At 45.0% G+C, this 20,729-nt stretch overlaps 1 protein-coding gene across 6 annotated transcripts; it reads left to right on the plus strand.

The window, feature by feature from the left end:
• The first annotated feature begins 1,629 nt into the window (after window positions 1–1,629).
• PPP1R15B (protein phosphatase 1 regulatory subunit 15B) lies at window positions 1,630–19,938 on the plus strand. Of its 6 annotated transcripts, none has more exons than XM_086693105.1 (3): window positions 1,630–3,555; window positions 14,312–14,374; window positions 16,308–18,820. In XM_086693105.1, exons 1-3 carry the CDS (start codon window positions 2,223–2,225, stop codon window positions 16,514–16,516), a joined length of 1,605 nt encoding a protein of 534 aa, XP_086549231.1. In that variant the 5' UTR covers window positions 1,630–2,222; the 3' UTR covers window positions 16,517–18,820. The 6 variants fall into 6 exon arrangements, 4 of the variants coding, with proteins under 4 accessions (XP_086549231.1, XP_086549232.1, XP_086549233.1 ...); XM_086693106.1 differs by lacking the exon at window positions 16,308–18,820 and adding an exon at window positions 19,901–19,938 and having other exon boundaries at window positions 1,632–3,555; XR_015245754.1 differs by having other exon boundaries at window positions 1,634–4,142; window positions 16,308–16,413.
• Window positions 19,939–20,729: the final 791 nt, after the last annotated feature.

Consider the following 20,729-nt stretch of genomic DNA (forward strand, 5'->3'; position numbering starts at 1 on the left):
AGGCTCTGAGCCATCAGCCCAGAGCCTGACGCGGGGCTCGAACTCCCGGACCGCGAGATCGTGACCTGGCTGAAGTCAGACGCTTAACCGACTGCGCCACCCAGGCGCCCCTGTAGTGTAGCATGTTAAGTGTTCAGGTAGTATATAATAATATTGTTCTGACCGGGAAGGTCAACAAAGATTTCAAGAAGGGGTTGATGTTTGAGTTGGACCTTGAAGCATGAGTACTTATATAAGGGGGAGGAAGAGGGCTTTCTTGGCTGAGAAACAGCACACATAGAGAGGCAGGCCACAAGTCCAAAGTTCTGGAGTATTAACACGCATGAACGGAAGTTACTGAAGAGAAGGCTGGCAAAGCATAGTGGGAGGACAGGCTGTACAGAGCCTTGATTGCGTAGGCCATGGGAAACCATTGTTAGCTGCTAAATCACAAGCATTAGCTGATGGTTATGCCCCTACTCTCTCTAGGCCAGGCACTGTATTAGGAATTTCATTCTCTCACCAGCCTGTTGAAAGAGGAATTGTTAGTCTCACTTGACAGCCAAGAAACTGAGGCTTCAAGTATTTAATTTTCCTGCTTAGATCTCTTTTCTATTATTAACCTCCTATTATTAATACATTTTTTTCTGAAGTTCTTAGGATTAAAAATGAGATATTTCCAGAGCTACGGATAAGATAATAAGGGGGTAAACCATAGAAACTGAGGACCTTTTAGATTCCTAGAAGGAAGTGGCTGTTCTTTGAACAGTCCCATTGAAGCAGGAAGAGCAGCTGGCTTCCTCCTGGTTCCGGGAAGATCGTTCCGCAGTCCCTAAGTGCTTAAAATTGCCACACTCCGTCTGTAATAGATTTTTTTTTTTTTTAATTTCAGAGGTGTCAATGAAAAACTTTTAGCAGAAAAAAGAAATGAACTAAGGAGAATTAAATATAGCAATTATAATAGACAAAATTTTTTCAAAGGATAACGGTCCGCGTGTCCTTTACATGCTGTATCCTGCGGTTCTGGGCGGCTCAGGACATAAATAGGACTTGAATGTGTTGCCTCCTGGGAAGCATATAAGAGAGTCAACACCTCCGAGGACTACGTTTCTTTCCTCCTCTGCAACTTCAGTTTGCCTCTCCTGAAAGGGGACAGTCTAATAGGGCACCACCTAAGAAACAAGAGTTCACATTTTCGTGGGGAGATGTATGTGGATTAGATACTGAAAGCTGGGTCGTAGGCAAAGCTAAGTAGTGATTTAGAAACTCGAAAACCGAAAGGGCACGAATGCATAAGAATGACTCATTTTCCTCTTATGATTTTGCACTCATTATTCACTCCAAATCATTAGTGTCTTAACACCAGACGTGTATTTACACAGTATTGTCAATTCTTATTATACTAAGATCTCATGCTGACGATCTACTTAGCACTCAATACAGGAACCCCGATATATGCAAGCCTAAGGTAAGTGTACACACTTGGGTGTGTATTAGGACCTTAAGAGGGCTTCCGGGAATTGTCGGGTTATCTGGCAAAGTCCCCTTTCGCCCAAAGGACTGGGTGGGGCTGGGGGGCACCGGGGCGGGGCGGTCTCCTAGGAGACCACGGGGGAACCAGTGCGCACGCGTACAGCCTAGGCCCGGCTGATGCAACCTCCGGCGGGCGGGCTGGGTCCGCCGAGAGTAAGGAAGCCGACAGGGAACGGCCGGAGACCAATCAGGGGCCGCACTCCGGAGTGGGGAAAGGCCCTCCCGCCGAGGCTGTGCGAGTGACGTTGGGCGACGCGGGGCTGGTGGCGTAGCCAGCCGCCCTCCTTCGTCTCGTCCTCTCGCCTGGGGGTGTCCTGCTCCGCGCTGGCCCCGCGGCCATTTTGGGCTTCGCTTCCACCCGCGTCCTCTTGCCCAGCCCTTCCGGGGTCGCGCTGCCGAGGGGCTTTTTAACGGTCCGTCTCTTCTGGACAGTCGCTGCCGTCGCCGCGGGAGGGCTCTATCTATGGTGGAGAGGCCTCGGGCGGACTAGGACGCCTTCTTCCCGCCAGGATGAATGTCGTCTCGGCCGCTACGTCCTGCGCCTGCCGTTCCGGACTGTGGTCTGCCGCCCGCGGCGGAAGCCGCTTCCCGCTGTGGTTCTTCTGCTGGCCCGGGGATCGGCCTGGGGCCCCGACTCCGGCCAAGACTGTTTAGGCCGCTCCGAATCCCGTCCGACCTTCAGCCCTGAGAAGACTGCCAAGAACAAGGAGATGGAGCCGGCAGCAGACGGGTCTCGGCCACGGCCAGCCTCTCGGCCGGGCCCCCGGATCCGGCTGCCTTTCTTCTTCCCTCGACGCCCGCAGCCCGGCACCTCCAAGTTGCCCACGCCTCCTGCCCCGGAACACTCCGGGGACCCCAGACTTGCTGCTTCCCCCCAGCCTCGGACCAGCTACTGGGTGAAGCTGCTTTCCCAGCTCTTCGCGCCACTCCCCAGCCTGCTTCAGAAGCTGCTGGTTTGGAGCCAGCTTTTCGGAGAGATGGTTCCGACCAGATGGCTAGATTTTGCTGGAGGGTCCAGCGCCCTGAGGGCCCTGAAGGCTCGGGAGGACCCAGCCGCGCCCCCCGCGCAGAAATCTTTGAGTTCGCTGCGGCTCGACCCCTCGGACGACTCTGGTGCCAGCCCCCTCAATTGGCTGGAGGAGGGGATCCACTGGCAGTGCTCGTCTTTAGATCTAACATCGGAACTCAAAGCCAAGGCTGGAGCCCTGGACCCCGCGGCACACGCTTTTCTGTTAGAGCACCAGCTGTGGGGAGTGGAGCTGTTGCCCAGTGGCCTTCAAGGCCATCTTTGCTCGGACCGGGAACTTGGCTCTTTGCCCTCCGGGCCTCCAAACGTTAAGCGTGTAAGCAGTTTCGGCGTGGTCTCCTATTTGTTGAACCCCTCCTATCTGGACTCCCTGCCCCGGGTGGGGCTCGGCTATCAGAGCGGCGTGGGAAGTGGCGAGCTAGTTGATTTCCAGACCCTCAGCCCCGAGAGCAGCTGTGTGACTGAGGCCCATGACCCTCCCCAGCCACTGAAGGCAGAGATCACTTGCGCTTCATGGCGGGGATGTCCGCCCCTTTCTAGAGAGGGCCTGCCCGAAATCCACCATCTTCGCATGAAACGGCTGGAATTCCTCCAGCAGGCCAGCAAGGGGCAAGCGTTACCCAGCCCAGACCAAGATCATGGCTACCACAGTCTGGAGGAGGAGCACAGCTTGCTCCGGATGGATCCGCAACCCGGCGGAGACAGTCCCACACAGTGTGTTCCCTCTGCTGGAGCCGTTCCCGGAACCGCCCAGAAACCGGGAACCGAGGAGGAAGTCGCGTTGGTGACCACAGAGGACCCGCTTGCTGTGGAGAAACCAGGGCCTTCAGAAGGCTGTCCATCTCGTGAGGTACCGGTGGAAAAAGAGCCTGGCGAGGACCAAATAAGTGTAGTTGACTCCTCGGACCTAGAGGATGACATTCCCTTATCCTCGAGACCAGCCTGTAGCAACAGGTTGATAGATTACATTTTGGGAGGCGCATCCAGTGACCCGGAAACAAGTTCTGATTCCGAAGGTGAGGGTTGGGATGAGGAGGCTGAGGATGATGGTTTTGATAGTGATAGCTCATTCTCAGAATCAGACCTTGAACAAGACTCTGAAGGGCTTCAGCTTTGGAACTCTTTCTATAGCGTAGATCCGTATAATCCCCAAAACTTTACGGCAACAATTCAGACTGCTGCCAGAATTGTTCCTGGAGCCCCTTCTGACTCCGAGAAGGATTTGTCTGACAAGTCTGATCTAGAGAATTCTCCCCAGACCGGAAGCCTTCCCGAGTCTCCTGACCAGAATTCTGGGGAGGAAGAGGACTGGGAATCTAGTGCAGATGAAGCAGAGAATCTCAAACTGTGGAATTCTTTCTGTAATTCCGATGACCCCTACAACCTTTTAAATTTTAAGGCTCCTTTTCAAACATCAGGGAAAATTTGGAAAGGCCGTTGCGACCCAGAGAGGCCGTCTGAGCCCGCTGCGGCCATTTCGGAGTATCACACCTTACTTTCTTGTGAGGTGCACCTGTTAGGGAGCCGAGAAACCGAAGGTCCAGACTTGGGACAGGGTGGGGTTCTTTCTGGACAAAGACACACGCGTATCAAGAGGAAAAAGGTTTGTGTCTTTCTTCTAATGTGCCTGTTAATTTGTACTGTTTTGATGTGGTTAAATACAATAGGATGACTTTTCTGGAGGCATAGTCGTGCATATTTTTTGCGCGGAAGGACTCTAAACTTATATACTCGGATTAAGAAATGACACCCTCCCACCTCCACCCCCCCCTTCTTCCCTCTTGTAGAATGTTGTTCCTGTCCAGATGGAAGACACTGGGGTATAGACGTTAGCAGGAAAGTGCCCTTTTTTTTGTTGTTGTTAATGGTTATTTATTTTTGAGACAGAGAAAGAGCATGAACGAGGGAGAGTCAGAGAGAGGGAGACACAGAATCCAAAGCAGGCTCGAGGCTCTGAGCTGTCAGCACAGAGCCCGACGTGGGGCTCGATCTCAATGGAGTGTGAGATCATGACCTGAGCCGAAGTAAGATGCTTAACCGACTGAGCCACCCAGGTGCCCCGGAAAGTGCCCTTTTCATTTGGGTTTGTAGCTCTGGGCTATTTGCATGCAAACTTCAACTTTCCACTCTTTTTTACGGAACAGAAAAATTAAACCTTGTGTGTATACACAATTTAAATTTTTCGGGAGGTTGGTCAGGTCCTGTTGTAGCCATAGAGTTTTTAAATGTGGTACGTCATTTGCAGACCTTAATATTTTATTTACGGGATAACAGTGTCTTCATTACTGTCCATTAGGACCCAGAGAGATGATGGTACCAAGTAGCAGGCCAGATTTGTCTGGTTGTTTGACATGAAAGAAAATACTAGTTTCAATATGAAAGACTTTTTGACATGTACGTGACTTTGACGGTAAAAAACCGAAAAACCAGGAAATAGTATTGCCTTTTCCTAAGAGTGCAATTAGTTATTAGTTCTCATTGGCCAGTTACTGGTTAATAATCATTTGTAACAATGATGGTCACTTACTAGGCTTAACTTGAGTAGTTGCTTCCTAAACTAGTCTCAAAAACTTCATTTTATTCTTTTAACACATTGTCAAGTTAATCTTATTTTGGGAGCCCTTTGAATTGCTTTGTATTTTGCCTCTATTGTTTGTTCAGCTAAAGTTATTAATTGGAGAGGAATCCCTCTAAGCACACAGGGTGTCTTTATTGTAGAGGGAAAGTTTCTTTAGTTTCCTGTACACTTATTTAGAAAGAGAAAGAAGGGGAAATTATTGGTGCCCTCTGATTCTGCCGCATCAGAGTTTCAAGCGGACAGGGCCATAATCTATTGGCTCCAAATAGCCAGCTGAATTAATCTTTTGAAACTCTTCCTGGGTAGAAAATTTCTCTAAATGGTGATAACGTATGTCTCGCCTGTAGAAGTAGAATAAGTCATGTTAAAAATTCGTTCACTCTTCTGTAAATGTCATCATAAAAGATCTTTTCTTTATATTTTTAACGGGCCCCTGACAAAATGACCTATTTCGTGACTAGATTAAAAAGCAAAGTGGGGCAGCGGAATGCACATTTGGTATCTGGAGACTTGTGTTCCCTCCTGCTGAGCTGTTAGGGCCAAGAGATTTGGGAAGACAGCCAGACCTGCAAAGTAACTTGACCTCTCATGGCCTTGATTGACTCATTTATCTGATGGGAGTAATAATTGCATCTATTGTATGAGTTATTGCATGATTTAAATGAGATGAGTAAATAACACTCCTAATTCATCCCCTTGCCTTTAAATGGTAGCTGTACAGTTCAGGGACCTCAGGCCAGTCTCATGTCTCATTTTCGCTTACTCATTGAGTAAAAATGAGATGAGTCAAGTAGCTGGGAGACTACTGACTATGAAGTGGAAGCAACATTTATAAAGGATTATGTCTAAAACATAGTAAAATTATTCGGGCAGCCTTTTAGTACTTGACATTCTTCAGGTATATGGGAATTGTGGATAGTGCCTAATTCTTTTTTTTTTTTTAATTTTTTTTTTTAACATTTATTTATTTCTGAGACAGAGAGAGACAGAGCATGAGTAGGGGATGGGCAGAAAAAGAGGGAGACACAGAATCAGAAGCAGGCTCCAGGCACTGAGCTGTCAGCACAGAGCCCACCGCGGGGCTCGAACTCACCGCGAGATCACGACCGGGCTGAAGTCGGACGCTTAACCGACTGAGCCACCCAGGCGCCCCTGACAGTGCTTAATTCTTAAAACGAAACATTGAGCTATGGGAGTTTGAAACGCCTGTGCCACGGCACTAACGGTGCAGATTGTGGGGCCGCACTCGGTTTGCAGTCTGTTTGCTACACCTCCTGGAAGCTGTGTCATTTGAAACAAGCCCGTTAACCTCCCTGCCTTTCTTTCCTTCTCTATACAATGGAGGTGATAATCGTACATGTCCTATGAGGATTAAATGAGGTAGAAATTGTGAAGTGCTCTGAAGGGAGCTTGGCATATGGTAAACACTCTATCCATGTTGTTGTTATTATTTAGTGACACCATGAGTGAGTAACTCTAGAATGCAATATCTAGTAAGATGTTACATGCTTGCTAATTGTCCTCGAGGGCATTCCTCGGCCTGATGTAAAGGGAAGGAAAGGAGAAAGGAGTAGGCCACGGTGGGATTAGCTGATGTAACTATTGAACATATTTTAGAGCAAGTATTTACTTTTGTACTTTGCTCCGTCCGAAAGAAACTTCTATATTAAAAATTAAGTAGGGGTTAAAAAGGGACTGTCACTCATTACGTGAAATCATGTGTACTGTAATATTTACAATTTCATGTGTATGTAATGGTAGCATATTAAGGAGGGATGAAAAGGGTTTTTATCTCCACCACAAAGTCTCTCAGCAACATAGCCTTAAAATATGTTAATTTCGCTGTATTTTGTTGACTAAGTAACCTTTTTAATAGTCTGATTACAAAAGTAATAGTATAAGAGTAACACTACATGTTCATGATGCAAAAGTTGGAAAGCACCGAAAAAGTGAAATTTTATTTAAAAGGAAAAAGAATAGAAATAGTGAAGGTCTTGTTAAAGCTTTTGGTGCCGTAAGAAAAGCATCGACTGACATTGACGAATAACTGTTTCAAATATTTCTGAAAAGTTCTGGGGGAAACATTTGTCATTTTGGAAGAAAAGTGTCACAGAACTGTACTTCCCTAAGGATTGAAAAAAAAAAAAAAAACAAGGATAACATCAGGAGACTTACAGTTCCCCATCTGGATTCATTTTCTTAACACCAAAACCAAGAGGAGGGAGGTAGAACAACACGATGACACATGGGGCAGGAATGTATGTGTATGTGTGAAGGAAATTAAGATGGCATTTGCTCACTTTAAAAAAAAAAAATTTAATTAATTAATTTTTAAATTTACATCCAAGTTAGCATGTAGTGCAACAATGATTTCAGGAGTAGATTCCATAATGCCCCTTCCCCATTTAGCCCATCCCCTCTCCAACCACCCCTCCAGTAACCCTGGGTTTGTTCTCCATTTTTAAGAGTCTCTTCTGTTTCGTCCCCCTCGCTGTTTGTATAGGATTTTTGCTTCCCTTCCCTTACGTTCACCTGTTTTGTCTGTTAAATTCCTCCTATGAGTGAAGTCATATGATACTTGTCTTTCTCTAATACCACTTAGCATAATACCCTCCAGTTCCATCCATGTAGGTGCAAATGGCCATTTGCTCACTGTTTATTGAGAGGCCATCTAATCAGTCAGAACTACTGCTGCTTTCTTCTTTTTCTTTTAAACTTCTGTTACAGTTGAAACCAAATATTCCTCTGAGGTACTGGGTTGTTTGATATTCCGAAAGAATTAGTAGCATAAAGGTTTGGTTAATTACCTCAGTGATTGTAAGATCCTAGAGCACGATTAAAAATAGTCTTTGTCTTTATAGGTAACCTTCCTTGAAGAAGTTACTGAGTATTATATAAGTGGTGATGAGGACCGCAAAGGACCATGGGAAGAATTTGCACGGGATGGGTGCAGGTTCCAGAAACGAATTCAAGAAACAGAAGATGCTATTGGATATTGCTTGACAGTTGAGCACAGAGAAAGAATGTTCAATAGACTCCAGGAAACATGCTTCAAAGGACTTACTGCTTTCAAGCAATGTTAAGATGGTTTGACAGCCTCTAACTCGAGCATACACTACCTCTTATTTGAGAGGTTTCTTTTAAAAACAAAATTTGGCAGCTGTCCTTTTTTTTTTAGAGGATATGCAACTTGGACCCAGCGACCTAGTCTAATTTCCTTTTTTTTTTTTTTTTGCAACCAATCCCACTCAGAAATGTCCAGGTTTGAAGCCGAGCCCTGGTAATGAAGGATGAGATGATGTGGTTTCTAATCCTCCCTTTTTTGACTTAGTTGGATGTGTTTTTGAATGTTCTGTGCTTGCCAAGGTGAAATAGGGGACCGTTTAAGGTGTAATTTTGCATTTCCAAAACTTATTTTCTTGGGAAACAATATTTATAGGGTGCAAAGCCCATTTTCCATTCTAATTTAAATTATGTTTACCTGTCTGAAAACGCTGGGCTCTTCCTCCGTGACATTCTAAAATTAAGAGGCTTTTATGTTCTCTCTCTCTATTTTTATCTCGGTGATGTGGCCCTTCTAACTTAAAAGCTGAGAAAATAATCTTGTGTATGCTACCAGCTTAAATATCTTGTGTCAACTTTTTTTTCCCTCTACTAAAAATGACTCTGGTTGAAAGTTGTGTGGTGGGTCATTGTTTCTAGGTGAAGTTCTACCTAAGACACTTTCAGGAACCGCCACAAAACTTCCATGCGTAGGACTCTTCTGGTGTTTGGGAAAATTGCATCTTTCTGCCAAATTGTAATGTCTAACACGTTTAACTTCTGTGCAAACCGTCTCGGAGAGGGTTCTGTACATGTTACTGTCGTTCCCAATTCAATGGTTCTTTGCATGTTGCAACAGGTAGAAATTGTTGTAAAAGACTCTGGAAAGCAATGATTGCATCATAGGCATTTATTTTTTAAATTGAAAAGCCAAGAATTGTCCTAGGAAGGAGCTAGGAGACCTCTCAGAGCAATTTGGTTCTGTTGTGTATGCTCTCAACAGAAAACCAGTGTTATTAATCTCACGTCTCAGCACCGTCACTTTTAAAACCTGTCAGGGGGACACTGTAAACTTGGAAATGGGCAGTTCTGAATTTTCCAGTTTGCAACATAAAATACAGACTTCAGTCGATATCCAAGTTTATTGTGTTCTGTTACTGAGAGAAGTAAGACAAGGCCTGTACTTCCAGGATGGTACTATAGACTTAACTTGAAAGTCTTAATATTTTTAGCCCAAAGTTCACTTTTGAATTGAAGTTTCTGCAGTGACTGATTGTCCTTGGTTTGCTTGGTTAGCTCTACATGGTGCACAACTGTTAGGCCGAGGTAATGGTGATCTCCTCCTATTGGTCCCTCTTTACCCCACGTGCCTCCTGTCGCAGGTGATGGAACACATGAGTAGACAGGTGACCTCTTCAGTTTCAACTTGGTCCAGTGTGGAAACAAATTTTTCATCAGAAGTGCTGGCAGAGTTACTACCTCAGTTTATAATCTACCTGGTCATTACTTCCATCCAGTCCGCTCTAAGCATTGCCTCCAGTGATAACATACATACTCACAGGTGAATACACGGCGAGTACGCCATCATCAAAGCCGGTCCCATTTTTGCAGAGCCCTTACCCCCCGGGCGCTGTGCGCCTCCACTTGAGGCCATTGTAGGGGCTGCACTTGCAGAGTCCTGCTGGAGCGCAGTGGAAACAGGCTGGTTTCAAGCACCGCTGTGTCAGATGGAAAGAAGGCACCATTTGTCTTGAACAAAGCTTATTGAAAGCGTCTAGGCGTTCTTTTAAAACCAGCCTGGAGCCTACTGGTTATTTCACAGGCTCCGCCTGAAATCTTGCACCTCTCGCTTATGTGAAAATAATGGCATAGCTTGACACGTATTGGATTTTGGAACCTTGTTCCCTGGGGATTCCGACCTCACTACCAAATGAGTAAAAGCTTGGGGAAGAGTTCTCCCACTTACCACCCTCCTTTAAAAGAAGCGATCGGACAGTGATGAAAAGGACAGAAGGGGCTATTTTTAAGTGGGGCTGAAGGAGAAAAAAATTCTTGTCATTTCATCCCAATCCTAGTTGTTAGAACAAAGTCAAACCTGGAAGCTGTCACTGAACATTGTGCACGTTTAAAGTCTTGCAGTGGTGCTTTAAGTATCAATGTAGCATGTGAAAGGCTTTGTACAGACAGGTAAAATTTCCTTTTCTGAGTGTTTGAAATGTGATAACAGCGCCTCTTCATCTTTAACTTGAAATCAAAACTGTCAGATTTTATTTTTTTATAATTTAAGGAAGGTGAATTTAGGGGACGAGGAGACTCTAAATTGGCTTCTACAGATGCAGTGATTTAAATGTAACCAGTTTGTTGGGATTTTATAGCTAAAATTATATTTGTGTATATAACTTTAACTAATCTGTAAATTGTAATAAATATATTTGCAATTATTAGATGTTACATGATATTTTGGTTCAAATTGATACTGTATGTTTCCTAGTATTTTACATTAGCTTTGGACTTACTGAGCAGAATTTTCAGGATTAAATCAGGTACTTGTGTGAAAGCACTATAAACTTAGAGGGGCTGGACAAATTTCTGTACTTTAAAAAGGTTATGTGACATGTAAATTGCACCTCAGCTTGTTGAAGGGGAGGAATTTTAAGGGGATGAGTAGGATTGCAAACCAAGTTTTAATAGGGGAATTTGGTTCTTAGAGTATGAAATGCCCTTCTTAGAGACTGGGGATTTGATTCCAAAATTGGCCCAGGCATCCACTTCTGCAAAGAAAACAGTAAAATGGGGTATTTCACAGAAGCAGTCAAATTCACATGCTCGGCTTAGCATAGTTTTTCTCTTAGGTACAGGGAAATTTTTCTTTTTTTTTTAAGTTTAAATTCAAGTTAGTTAACACAGTAAAGTATTGGTTTCAGGAGTAGAACCCAGTGATTCATCACTTACATACACCCAGTGCTCATCACAAGTGTCTTTTTTTTTTTTTTTTTTTTTTACATTTATTTATTTTTGAGACACAGAGACAGTGCGAGCAGGGGAGGGGCAGAGAGAGAGGCAGACACAGAATCCGATGCAGGCTCCAGGCTCTGAGCTGTCAGCACAGAGCCCATCGTGGGGCTCAAACCCACGAACTGTGGGATCGTGACCTGAGCCAAAGCCCGATGCTCAACCGACCGAGCCACCCAGGCACCCCACAAGTGTCCTCCTTAATACCCCTCACCCATTTAGCCCATCCCCCCCATCCATCTCCCCTCCAGCAACCCTCAGTTTGTTCTCTATAGTGAAGAGTCTTATGGTTTGCTTCTGTCTCTGTCTTATTTCCACATATGAGTGGAAACCATGGTATTTGTCTTTCTCTGACTGACTTCACTTAGCATAACACACTAGTTCCATCCACATCATTGCAAATGGCCAGGTTTCGTTTCTTTTGATGACTGAGTAATATCCCATTGTGTGTGTGTGTGTGTGTGTGTGTGTGTGTGTGTGTGTGTGTGTGTGTGTGTATGCCACCTCTTTATCCATTCATCAGCCAATAGACGTGGGCTCTTTCCATAGTTTGGCTACTGTTGATAACGCTACTATGAACATTAGGGCATGTGCCCCTTCAAATCATCATGTTTGTATCCTCTGGATAAATACATAGTAGTGCAACTGCTGGGTTGTGGGGTAGTTCTGTTTTATTTAATATTTATTTTTGAGAGAGAGCAAGTGGGGGAGGGGCAGAGAGAGAGAGGGAGACACAGAATCATAAGCAGGCTCCAGGCTCCAGGCTCCAAGCTGTCAGCACAGAGCCTCACATGGGGCTTGAACTCATGAACTGTTGAGATCATGAGCTGAAGTCGGATGCTCAACCTACTGAGCTACCCAGGCACCCCAGGATAGTTCTATTTTTTGATTTTTAAAATTAGGCTATGTTTTGTGAGGCGGGGGGGGGGGGGGGGGGCGGCCCGGGCAGAGAGAGAGGAAGAGAGAATCCCAAGCAGCCTCCACACTGTCAGTGCAAAGCCCGATGTGGGGCTCAGACTCATGAATCGTGAGATCATGATCTGAGCCGAAATCGAGACTCAGACACTTAATCGGCTGAACCACCCAGATGCCCCCGCCCAGTTCTGTTTTTTAACTTTTTGAGGAACTCCCATATTGTTTTCCAGAGTGGCCGCGCCAGTTAAATAGCAGGGAAATCTTAATGTTTCTTTAGTTTGTGCATTATTATTAATGATAACCATGATACTGTAAATCATGACATTCTCCCATTTACAATGTTGCATAAATGTGACGGCAACATCAGAAAAATCAAACTTCTTACCCTGAAAAAAAGACAGCATTTGGGTTATAACAAGCCTATTAATGGATTAAGGCATAATAGCATTCTTAATTTGGGTATTTGGATCTTCCTAGCTGATGAAGAAAATTTATTAAAGATATAGTTCTGAACCGGGAGGAAAGAATAGTTGCAAGCAATCAGTATTTAGTACAAATTGAATTGATAGCCCCAGGTTATACTTTATACCATCTTGGGATTAATTGAAGCATTTTTGGCTCTCTCTTCCTGGAAGTTTTATGGAAATAGCCATATTCACATCAAACCAGATTTATTGCTATGACTCCTGATATCATGGAGAAATTGTGCTTTTTTTTTTTTCTACTTTAATAGAAAGTTTAAGGCAAATATTTAATTACTGACCTCAAATTTTGCTGGTTACAGATTTAGGAATTTGGTGGTCTCATCTGGAGACTTCTTTGGATTCTCTGTGTACCTTTTATCTTTTATTTTTTAAAGATTTTATTTTTATTATTTTTTTTTAACGTTTATTTATTTTTGAGACAGAGAGAGACAGAGCACGAACGGGGGAGGGGCAGAGAGAGGGAGACACAGAATCTGAAACAGGCTCCAGGCTCTGAGCCCGCAGCCCAGAGCCTGACGCGGGGGCTCGGACTCACGGACCATGAGATCGTGACCTGAGCCGAAGTCGGACGCTTAAGCGACCGAGCCACCCAGGTGCCCCTAAAGGTTTTATTTTTAATCTCTACACCCAACACGGGGCCCAAACTCACAAACCTGAGATCAAGTGTCGCATGCTCTCCCGACTGAGCCAGCCAGGCGCCCCCTTCTGTGTACCTTTAAAAATAAATGGAGGGTTTCTGGGGGGCTCAAGTCGGTTGAGCTGCCAACTCTTGATTTTGGCTCAGGTCATGATCCCAGAGTCTTGGGATCAAGCCCTGTGTTGGGCTCTGCACTGAGTGAGCATGGAGCCTGCTTGGGATGCTCTCTCTCCCTCTGTCCCTCTCCCGTTCTCTCTCTTTAAAAAAAAAAAAAAAAAAAGTGGAAATATCTTGTTTGTCTTTTTTTCTCACAAAACACATGTTATAAAAGTATCTAATATAGAGATATATAAAAGAATTCTTGGTACATTCTAAAAAATAAGTATGCTGCCCAGGGTACCCTTTGAGTTGAGAGACTTCATTTCTTTTGTATGTATAAGGAGGTTTTGATATTTCTTCATTTAACTGATTATAACACGAATGTTAGTTTTTTGGGAATCTTTCTGTGTTGGTCATTAGGATCTTTTCCTTATGGACTTCATTGAATGCTTTGTGGTCAATAGAAAACATTAGTCTTTTGCTCCCTGGATTTGCTCCAGAGAGACTGTTTGTGTCGGTCAGTTATGACTTTAAAATACAAAGGTAGCGTGATATCAATATCTGGAGCAATAGGGGTAATAAATAGGATACATCAATCTCTTTTAACCTCGCTCGCTTTGAGGATTCACTAAGCAAGACTTATATTGCTTCCAATTAATATGTTTTAGTGACAAGTTTGCCATCAGGGAATTTAAAGAAACCATTTTACCCATGGAATGGAGAATACAGGGGGTCCGTAGGGGTATGTGTTACTATGTAATAATTTGAGTTGCATCCCTGTTTTACTGTCGGGGCGGGCTCTGTAATCTCACCAGGGAAGACAGAGGAAGCTAGGTGTATAGAAAGCGGGTTGCTTGACCCATCGGGAAGATACCCCAGGGATCTGATGAGGACATAAGGTCTAGAAACCTGAACTACAAGGGACGAACTTGGGAGTGATTGAGCAAGTTTTGTTCTTTTCATCTTTTACTCTTTCCTCCATCTGTTCACTATTGTTCTTGCAGATCCTTCCCTAGAAGACAAGCATGAGGACCTCCGCAGCAAAAGAACAGCACAGTTTGCCAGAGGTGTGTGCTCATTAAAGACACCGTCTACCCAAGAGGAAGGAAGGAGCTCACAGGGGCCTTAACTCTCTCCAGAGCTTGCTGCATACTTTCCCACCAAAATAATAGGTTACCATATATGTGGTTTAAGACTGGATTAATTTTGGGGGTGCCTGGGGGGGTTCAGTCAGTGAATTGTCGGATTCTCAGATTTTGGCTCAGGTCATGATCTGGTTCGTGGGTTCGAGCCTCCCACTGGGCTCTGCACTGACAGTGTGGAACCTGCTTGGGATTCTCTCTCCCTCTCTCTCTGCCCCTCCCCTGCTTACTCTCTCTCTTTCAAAATAAATAAACATTAAAAACGTAAATACACTGAGATGGGGCACCTGGGTGGCTCAGTCAGTTAAGTGTCTGACTCCTGATTTTGGCTCAGGTCATGATCTTACAGTTTGTGAGTTAGGGTTAGGGTTAGGGTTAGGGTTAGGGTTAGCGCAGTGTGGAACCTGCTTGGTATTCTCTCTCCCTCTCTCTCTGCCCCTCCCCTGCTTGTGCCCCCCCTCTCTCTTTCCGTCTTTCTCAAAAATAAATAATTGGAAAAAAAAAAAACACTGGGTTAATTTTCATAAATATCCCAAAGATGTTCAGGGTCGAAAAGAGAGGTGAGAATAAAGCTTCCTGCAGTATACCATTTTGAGTTAAACCTGTTTTTTTTTCTGTTTCTTTTTTAAAAGATTTTATATTTAAAAGTTTATTATTATTTTGAGAGAGCGGGAATGTGAGCAGGGGAGGGCCAGAGATAGAGGAAGAGGGAGAGAATTCCAAGCAGGCTCCACGCTCTCAGCTGCAGAGCCAGATGGGGGGCTCAAACTCACGAACCGTGAGATCATGACTGAGCCGAGATCAAGAGTCAGACGCTCAACTGACTGAGCCACCCGGGTGCCCCTAGGATTTTAAGTAATATCTACCCCCAACATGAGGCTTGAACTTACAACCTCGGGATGAAGAGTCGTGCTGTACCGACTGAGATAGCCAGGTGCCCCCAAGCATGCTTTTCTTTTCTTTTTTTAATTTTTAAAAACTTATTTATTTTGAGAGAGAGAGACAGCGCGAGTGGGGGAGGGGTAAAGAGTGAGAGGGAGAGAGAGAATCCCAAGCACTCTCAGCGCAGAGCCCTCCACAAGGCCTGAACCCACGATACCTGATCCGAAACCATGACCTGATCTGAAACCAAGAGTCAGATGCTTAACCCGGGTGCCCCAGCATACTTTTCTTGGTGGAGTTCATGCATTGGCTCAGAAGGCAAAAACCAGAGAGGAGTCAGTCCCAAAACAGTTTTGAAAATGCATCTGCATATATATTCTGGGATGGTTGTCTTTAAAAATGTTTCCCCATGAGAAGATGAGTCCTTCATCTCAAAAGTACCTCCAAGAGACTCCTTACTGCCCTATCCACAACCTGCCCTTTCCCTCACTTCACCTTTTTATTTATTTATTTTTTCAATGTTTGTTTATTTTTGAGAGAGAGAGAGAGAGAGAGAGAGAGACAGCCTGAGCAGGAGAGGGGCAGAGAGAGAGGGAGACACAGAATCCGAAGCAGGCTCCAGGCTCTGAGCTGTCAGCACAGAGCCGGACGTGGGGCTCGAACTCATGAACGGTGAGATCATCACCTGAGCCCAAGTCGGACGCTTAACTGACGGAGCCACCCAGGTGCCCCATTCCTCACTTCACCTTTTTAAAAAAACTATGTTCAGTCTGACCTCATCTTGTTAACATTTTCACTTGTTTCTTGTCTTTTACTACCCTCGCTGGCCTGGAACTGTGACTAGCATATAGATATTCAACAAAGATTTGAATGAGTAAATCACTTTCATTTATTTGTTTGTTTGTTTATTTATAATCTCTTGAATGAGTTAATCACTTTTTTCTTTTCTTTCCTTTGTTTGCGTGTGTGTGTTTAGTAATCTCTACACCCAACGTGGGGCTCAAACTCACAACCCCGAGGTCAAGAGCCGCGCGCTCTTCCAGCCGAGCCAGCCAGGTGCTCCAGGTTAATCACTTTGGTAAAGTCACCTCTCACAGAGCGTTCGCTGAGGTCTCATCGACGCAGCCAGGTCTGATTACAAACAAATGTGCCCCGATCATAGATGAGGTCGAATCACGGAACTGAAAGGTCCTCCCAGGGAAGCCGCCGGACGCTCTTAACTTTGTGGAATGGAATCGCAAACGTCAACCTGGCTGGGGATACCACATCAGTTCATTCGAGTGTCCTTAATACGGTGCATGTCAACTGCTGACTTTCACATGGGAGCACATCGGCCGAGTCCTTTTCTTTTCCAGAATTAACAGCCTGAATTGCGGCGCCAGGGTATCTGTTCTCTTCCTTTGCGGCTGGGGGTTTCTAGAGATGCTCCGTTGATTCCACTAGATGGCGCTCCTCACCATCTCAGAGTGCCTGGTGGATCCCTGCTGTTACCAATGTACTGCTGCTCCCTTGGAGGCCATTCCCGCGGTGTGTAACCGAGCGGGGAGAACTGCCCTGCCCGGTCCAGGCCTGCCCATTGTGACTCCACCTTCTGGTGGTGAGTGCCCGGAAGTGGAGGCGGTTCCCTGTGGGAGTACCAAGGTTTGTATTTGAACGCGAACAAGTGAATCGATTCTTCCTGAGCTCCACAGAGAGAGGCTGATTGAGGAGACTGGAGGTGGAATCTAAGAGGCCGATGATGTCGGATCTTGGCTCGACTTTCCGGGTTAGGGTTTTTCCAGTCCAGGGCTTCATCTCACTCAGCTATTTGCTTAGCATTCTGCTTGCTATTGCATGCTGGTGAACCAGGGTGATAGGAGAGAGGGTGGCACATTGCTCGAGGCGTGGAGAATCACTGTGTCTGATCACAGAGCTGTACACGAGACCAGCTCGGAAGGTGGAAAGGATCCTCAAGAACCGCTGGGCTGGGGTTTCGGGCTGCTGTTGCCCGATTCCCTCCTAACGCTAGTAGCCAAGGCCAGGTGGACATCCAGGACCGCTCTTTGGGAAGTTGGTATTGGCTCCACGGGCTGGCCCCGGTCTACCTCCAGGGGTGCAGCATAGTAACCCGGATGTCTTAGGGGCACAACATACTTTTCGTCAACTCAAGTGATAATTTCCATGGCCGCCTCCTCCCAGTGGACCGGCTCCCCCACCAACACGCACAGTTCAGGAATTTATTGACTCGTGTGTTTCAGAAAAGCAATTAAATGTGTGGAAAGTCTGTCTTCCACGTACACATTATGCTTATTTATAGTAATTGCGGTGTTCTTGAGAAGCTAGTATTACTAGTGGTGAATTTACACCTACAGTTTTAAATCAGGTGATTCTTTCAAGTGAGAGCATGAGGTTTGGTGTTATGAAAGGCACTTCCTCGTTAGGTAGATAAAGAGCATTTCCACTACCCCAAAAAGCTCCCCCATGCTCTCTCTTTTTTTTTTTTTTTTAAAGTGAGGTCCACGCACAACGTGGGGCTTGAACTCAAGACTCTGAGATCAGGAGTTGCATGCTGGACTGATTGGGCCAGCCAGGTGCCTCTCCCGCGTACTATTTCGTATTCAACCAACCTCCAACTTTTGGCAGCCAGTGATCTGCCTTGTTTTCTTTTTTTCTTGCTTTGTTTATTTATTTTGAGAGAGAGAGCACATGGGAATGGCGGAGAGGGGGGAAGAGAGAGAATCCCAAGCAGGCTCCACGCTTTCAGTGCAGAGCCCGGCGCGGGGCTCAAACCCATGAACCACGAGATCACGACCTGAGCTGAAATCAAGCGTTGGATGCCCAACCAACTGAGCCACCCCGGCGTCCCCAATGACCTGCTTTTTATCACTATTTTACCTTTTCTAGAGTTTCACAACAATTGTATCTTACATACAGTATGTACCCTTTGTGTCTGACTTGTTTAATCGAGTGTAATACTTTTGAAATTCATTTATGCTCTTGGGTATATCAGTTGTCCACCCTTTCAGTTGCTGAGTAGTATTACTTGTACGATTACACCACAATTTATTTATTCAATCACTAGTAGAGGGACAGTTGGTTTGTCTACAATTTGTGGCTATTGAATAAATAGCTACATAAATGCTGCATAAATGAATAAAGCTGCTGTGAACATGTGTATACAAGTGTTTCTGTGGCCATACATTTCCATTCCTTTTGGATAAGTTTAGGAGTGAGATTGCCGGATCACATGGTAAGTATATGTTTAATTTTATAAGGAAACAACTTTCAGTTTTCCAAAGCGGCTGTACCACTTGGCAGCAACGTATGAGCGATCCAATGTTTCCATGTCCTTACCTCTGCTTGATATTGTAAGTCTTTTTAAGTTTAGCTCTTCTAGTGGATTTGCAGTGAGATCTTATTCTGGTATAAATTTGCATGTTCTTGATGTTTAATGTTATGGCACATCTTTTCATAAGTCGAATTGAAACAGCAAATATCTTCCTTGGTGAAGTATGTGTTCAGATCTTTGGTCTGTTTTTAACCAAGATTGTGTGTGTGTGTGTGTGTATTTGGGACTTAGATATAAATCCCTTACCATGTATATATTTTACCAATATTTTCTCCCAGTCTATGGCTGGCCTTTTCATTTTTTTTAACGTTTATTTATTTTTGACAGAGAGAGAGAGAGAGAGACAGAGACAGAGTGCAAGTGGGGCAGGGGCAGAGAGAGAGGGAGACACAGAATCTAAAACAGGCTCCAGGCTCTGAGCTGTCAGCACAGAGCCTGACGCGGGGCTTGAACTCACGGACTGCGAGATGATGGCCTGAGCTGAAGTCGGATGCTTAACTGACTGAGCCACCCAGGCACCCCTCATTTTGTTAATCATGTCATTTAAGAGCAAATTTTAAAATTTTGTAGAAGTCCAGTTTATCCATTTTTTCTTCCATGGTCCATGCTTTTTGTGCCATTTCTCAAAAATCTTTCCCTAATGCGAAGTCACATATATATATTTTAAAGACCTATACCTTCCATTGTTACTTTAAAACTTTTTTAAATGTTTATTTATTTTTTATTTTTTATTTTTAAAAAAATTTTTTTTTCAACGTTTATTTATTTTTGGGACAGAGAGAGACAGAGCATGAACGGGGGAGGGGCAGAGAGAGAGGGAGACACAGAATCGGAAGCAGGCTCCAGGCTCTGAGCTGTCAGCCCAGAGCCCGACGCGGGGCTCGAACTCACGGACCGCGAGATCGTGACCTGGCTGAAGTCGGACGCTTAACCGATCGCGCCACCCAGGCGCCCCAAATGTTTATTTATTTTTAAGAGAGAGAGAGCACGAGCAGGGGAAGGGCAGAGAGAGAGAGGAAGACAGAGAATCCAAGCAGGCTCTGTGTTGTCAGCACAAAGCCCGACATGGGGCTCAATCCCATGACACTGGGATCATGACCTGAGCTGAAATCAGGAGTCGGTTGCTCAACGGACTGAGCCACCCAGGTGCCCCTCTGGTCCAGTAATTTCTGATTTGTAATCCATTTCCTTCTTTCTGCTGTAAATTACGTGATGTATTTTATCTATCTCCCAATTTACAGATGAAGGACCCAAAGCATCATGACCTACCCAAGATGACACAACTAGGAAGAATGGCAAGAAATGGGCAGGTAAACCCAGTCTGCTTCCCGAGTCCCTGCCTCATCCCTCTCAGGCAGTCTTCATGGACGAGATGGAAATAGAGCTAGACTTGGAAAAAATAAGTACTCTTAATTGGGTAAATGTTGGGGAAAGGGGGCAGTTAATGGGTAAGGAGGCAAAGGATATTTCAAGTAGGAAAAACAGCTTTAGAGAAAATGTGAAAATGGAAGAATATAGAAACATGTTGGGGAACGGCTAATAGGTCAGGCAAGCTGGGTATGAGTTCTATGGGATGGAAAATGTAGCGGAGAATAAAGTTGTTACTCTAAATGATAGAGTATTTTGAAGGCCATGCTAAGAGATTTGGTCTGTTTCATGCTACATAAAGGCGGTGACATGGCCAAACTGGTTCTTTTGGATTACTTCATGGGTCATTGGTAGATGGATTGTGTTCGAGCCCCACGTGAAGCATAAAGCTTAGTTAAAAATAAAAGGGGGGGGAGGGCGCCTGGGTGGCTTAGTCGGTTAAGCGTCCGACTTCGGCTCAGGTCATGATCTCACGGTCCATGAGTTTGAGCCCCGCGTCGGGCTCTGTGCTGATGGCTCAAAGCCTGGAGCCTGCTTCGGATTCTGTGTCTCCCTCTCTCTCTGACCCTCCCCCATTCATGGTCTGTCTCTCTCTGTCTCAAAAATAAATAAACATTAAAAAATAAAAAAAAAATAAAAGGGGGGTGCACCTGGGTGGCTCAGTCAGTTGAGCGTCCGACTCTTGGTTTCGGCTCAGGTCAT

This window comes from Puma concolor, chromosome E4 (genome assembly GCF_028749965.1).
Source record: "Puma concolor isolate L17-30 chromosome E4, mPumCon1.1.hap2, whole genome shotgun sequence".
Classification (NCBI taxonomy): domain Eukaryota; kingdom Metazoa; phylum Chordata; class Mammalia; order Carnivora; family Felidae; genus Puma; species Puma concolor.

Excerpts from the sequence above, each read along its gene's own strand:
- PPP1R15B (XM_025921180.2), top strand. The coding sequence starts at position 2,223 with ATGGAGCCGGCAGCAGACGGGTCTCGGCCACGGCCAGCCTCTCGGCCG. Across the intron at positions 4,143-7,978 it reads CGCGTATCAAGAGGAAAAAG|GTAACCTTCCTTGAAGAAGT; the intron begins GTTTGTGTCTTT and ends TTGTCTTTATAG.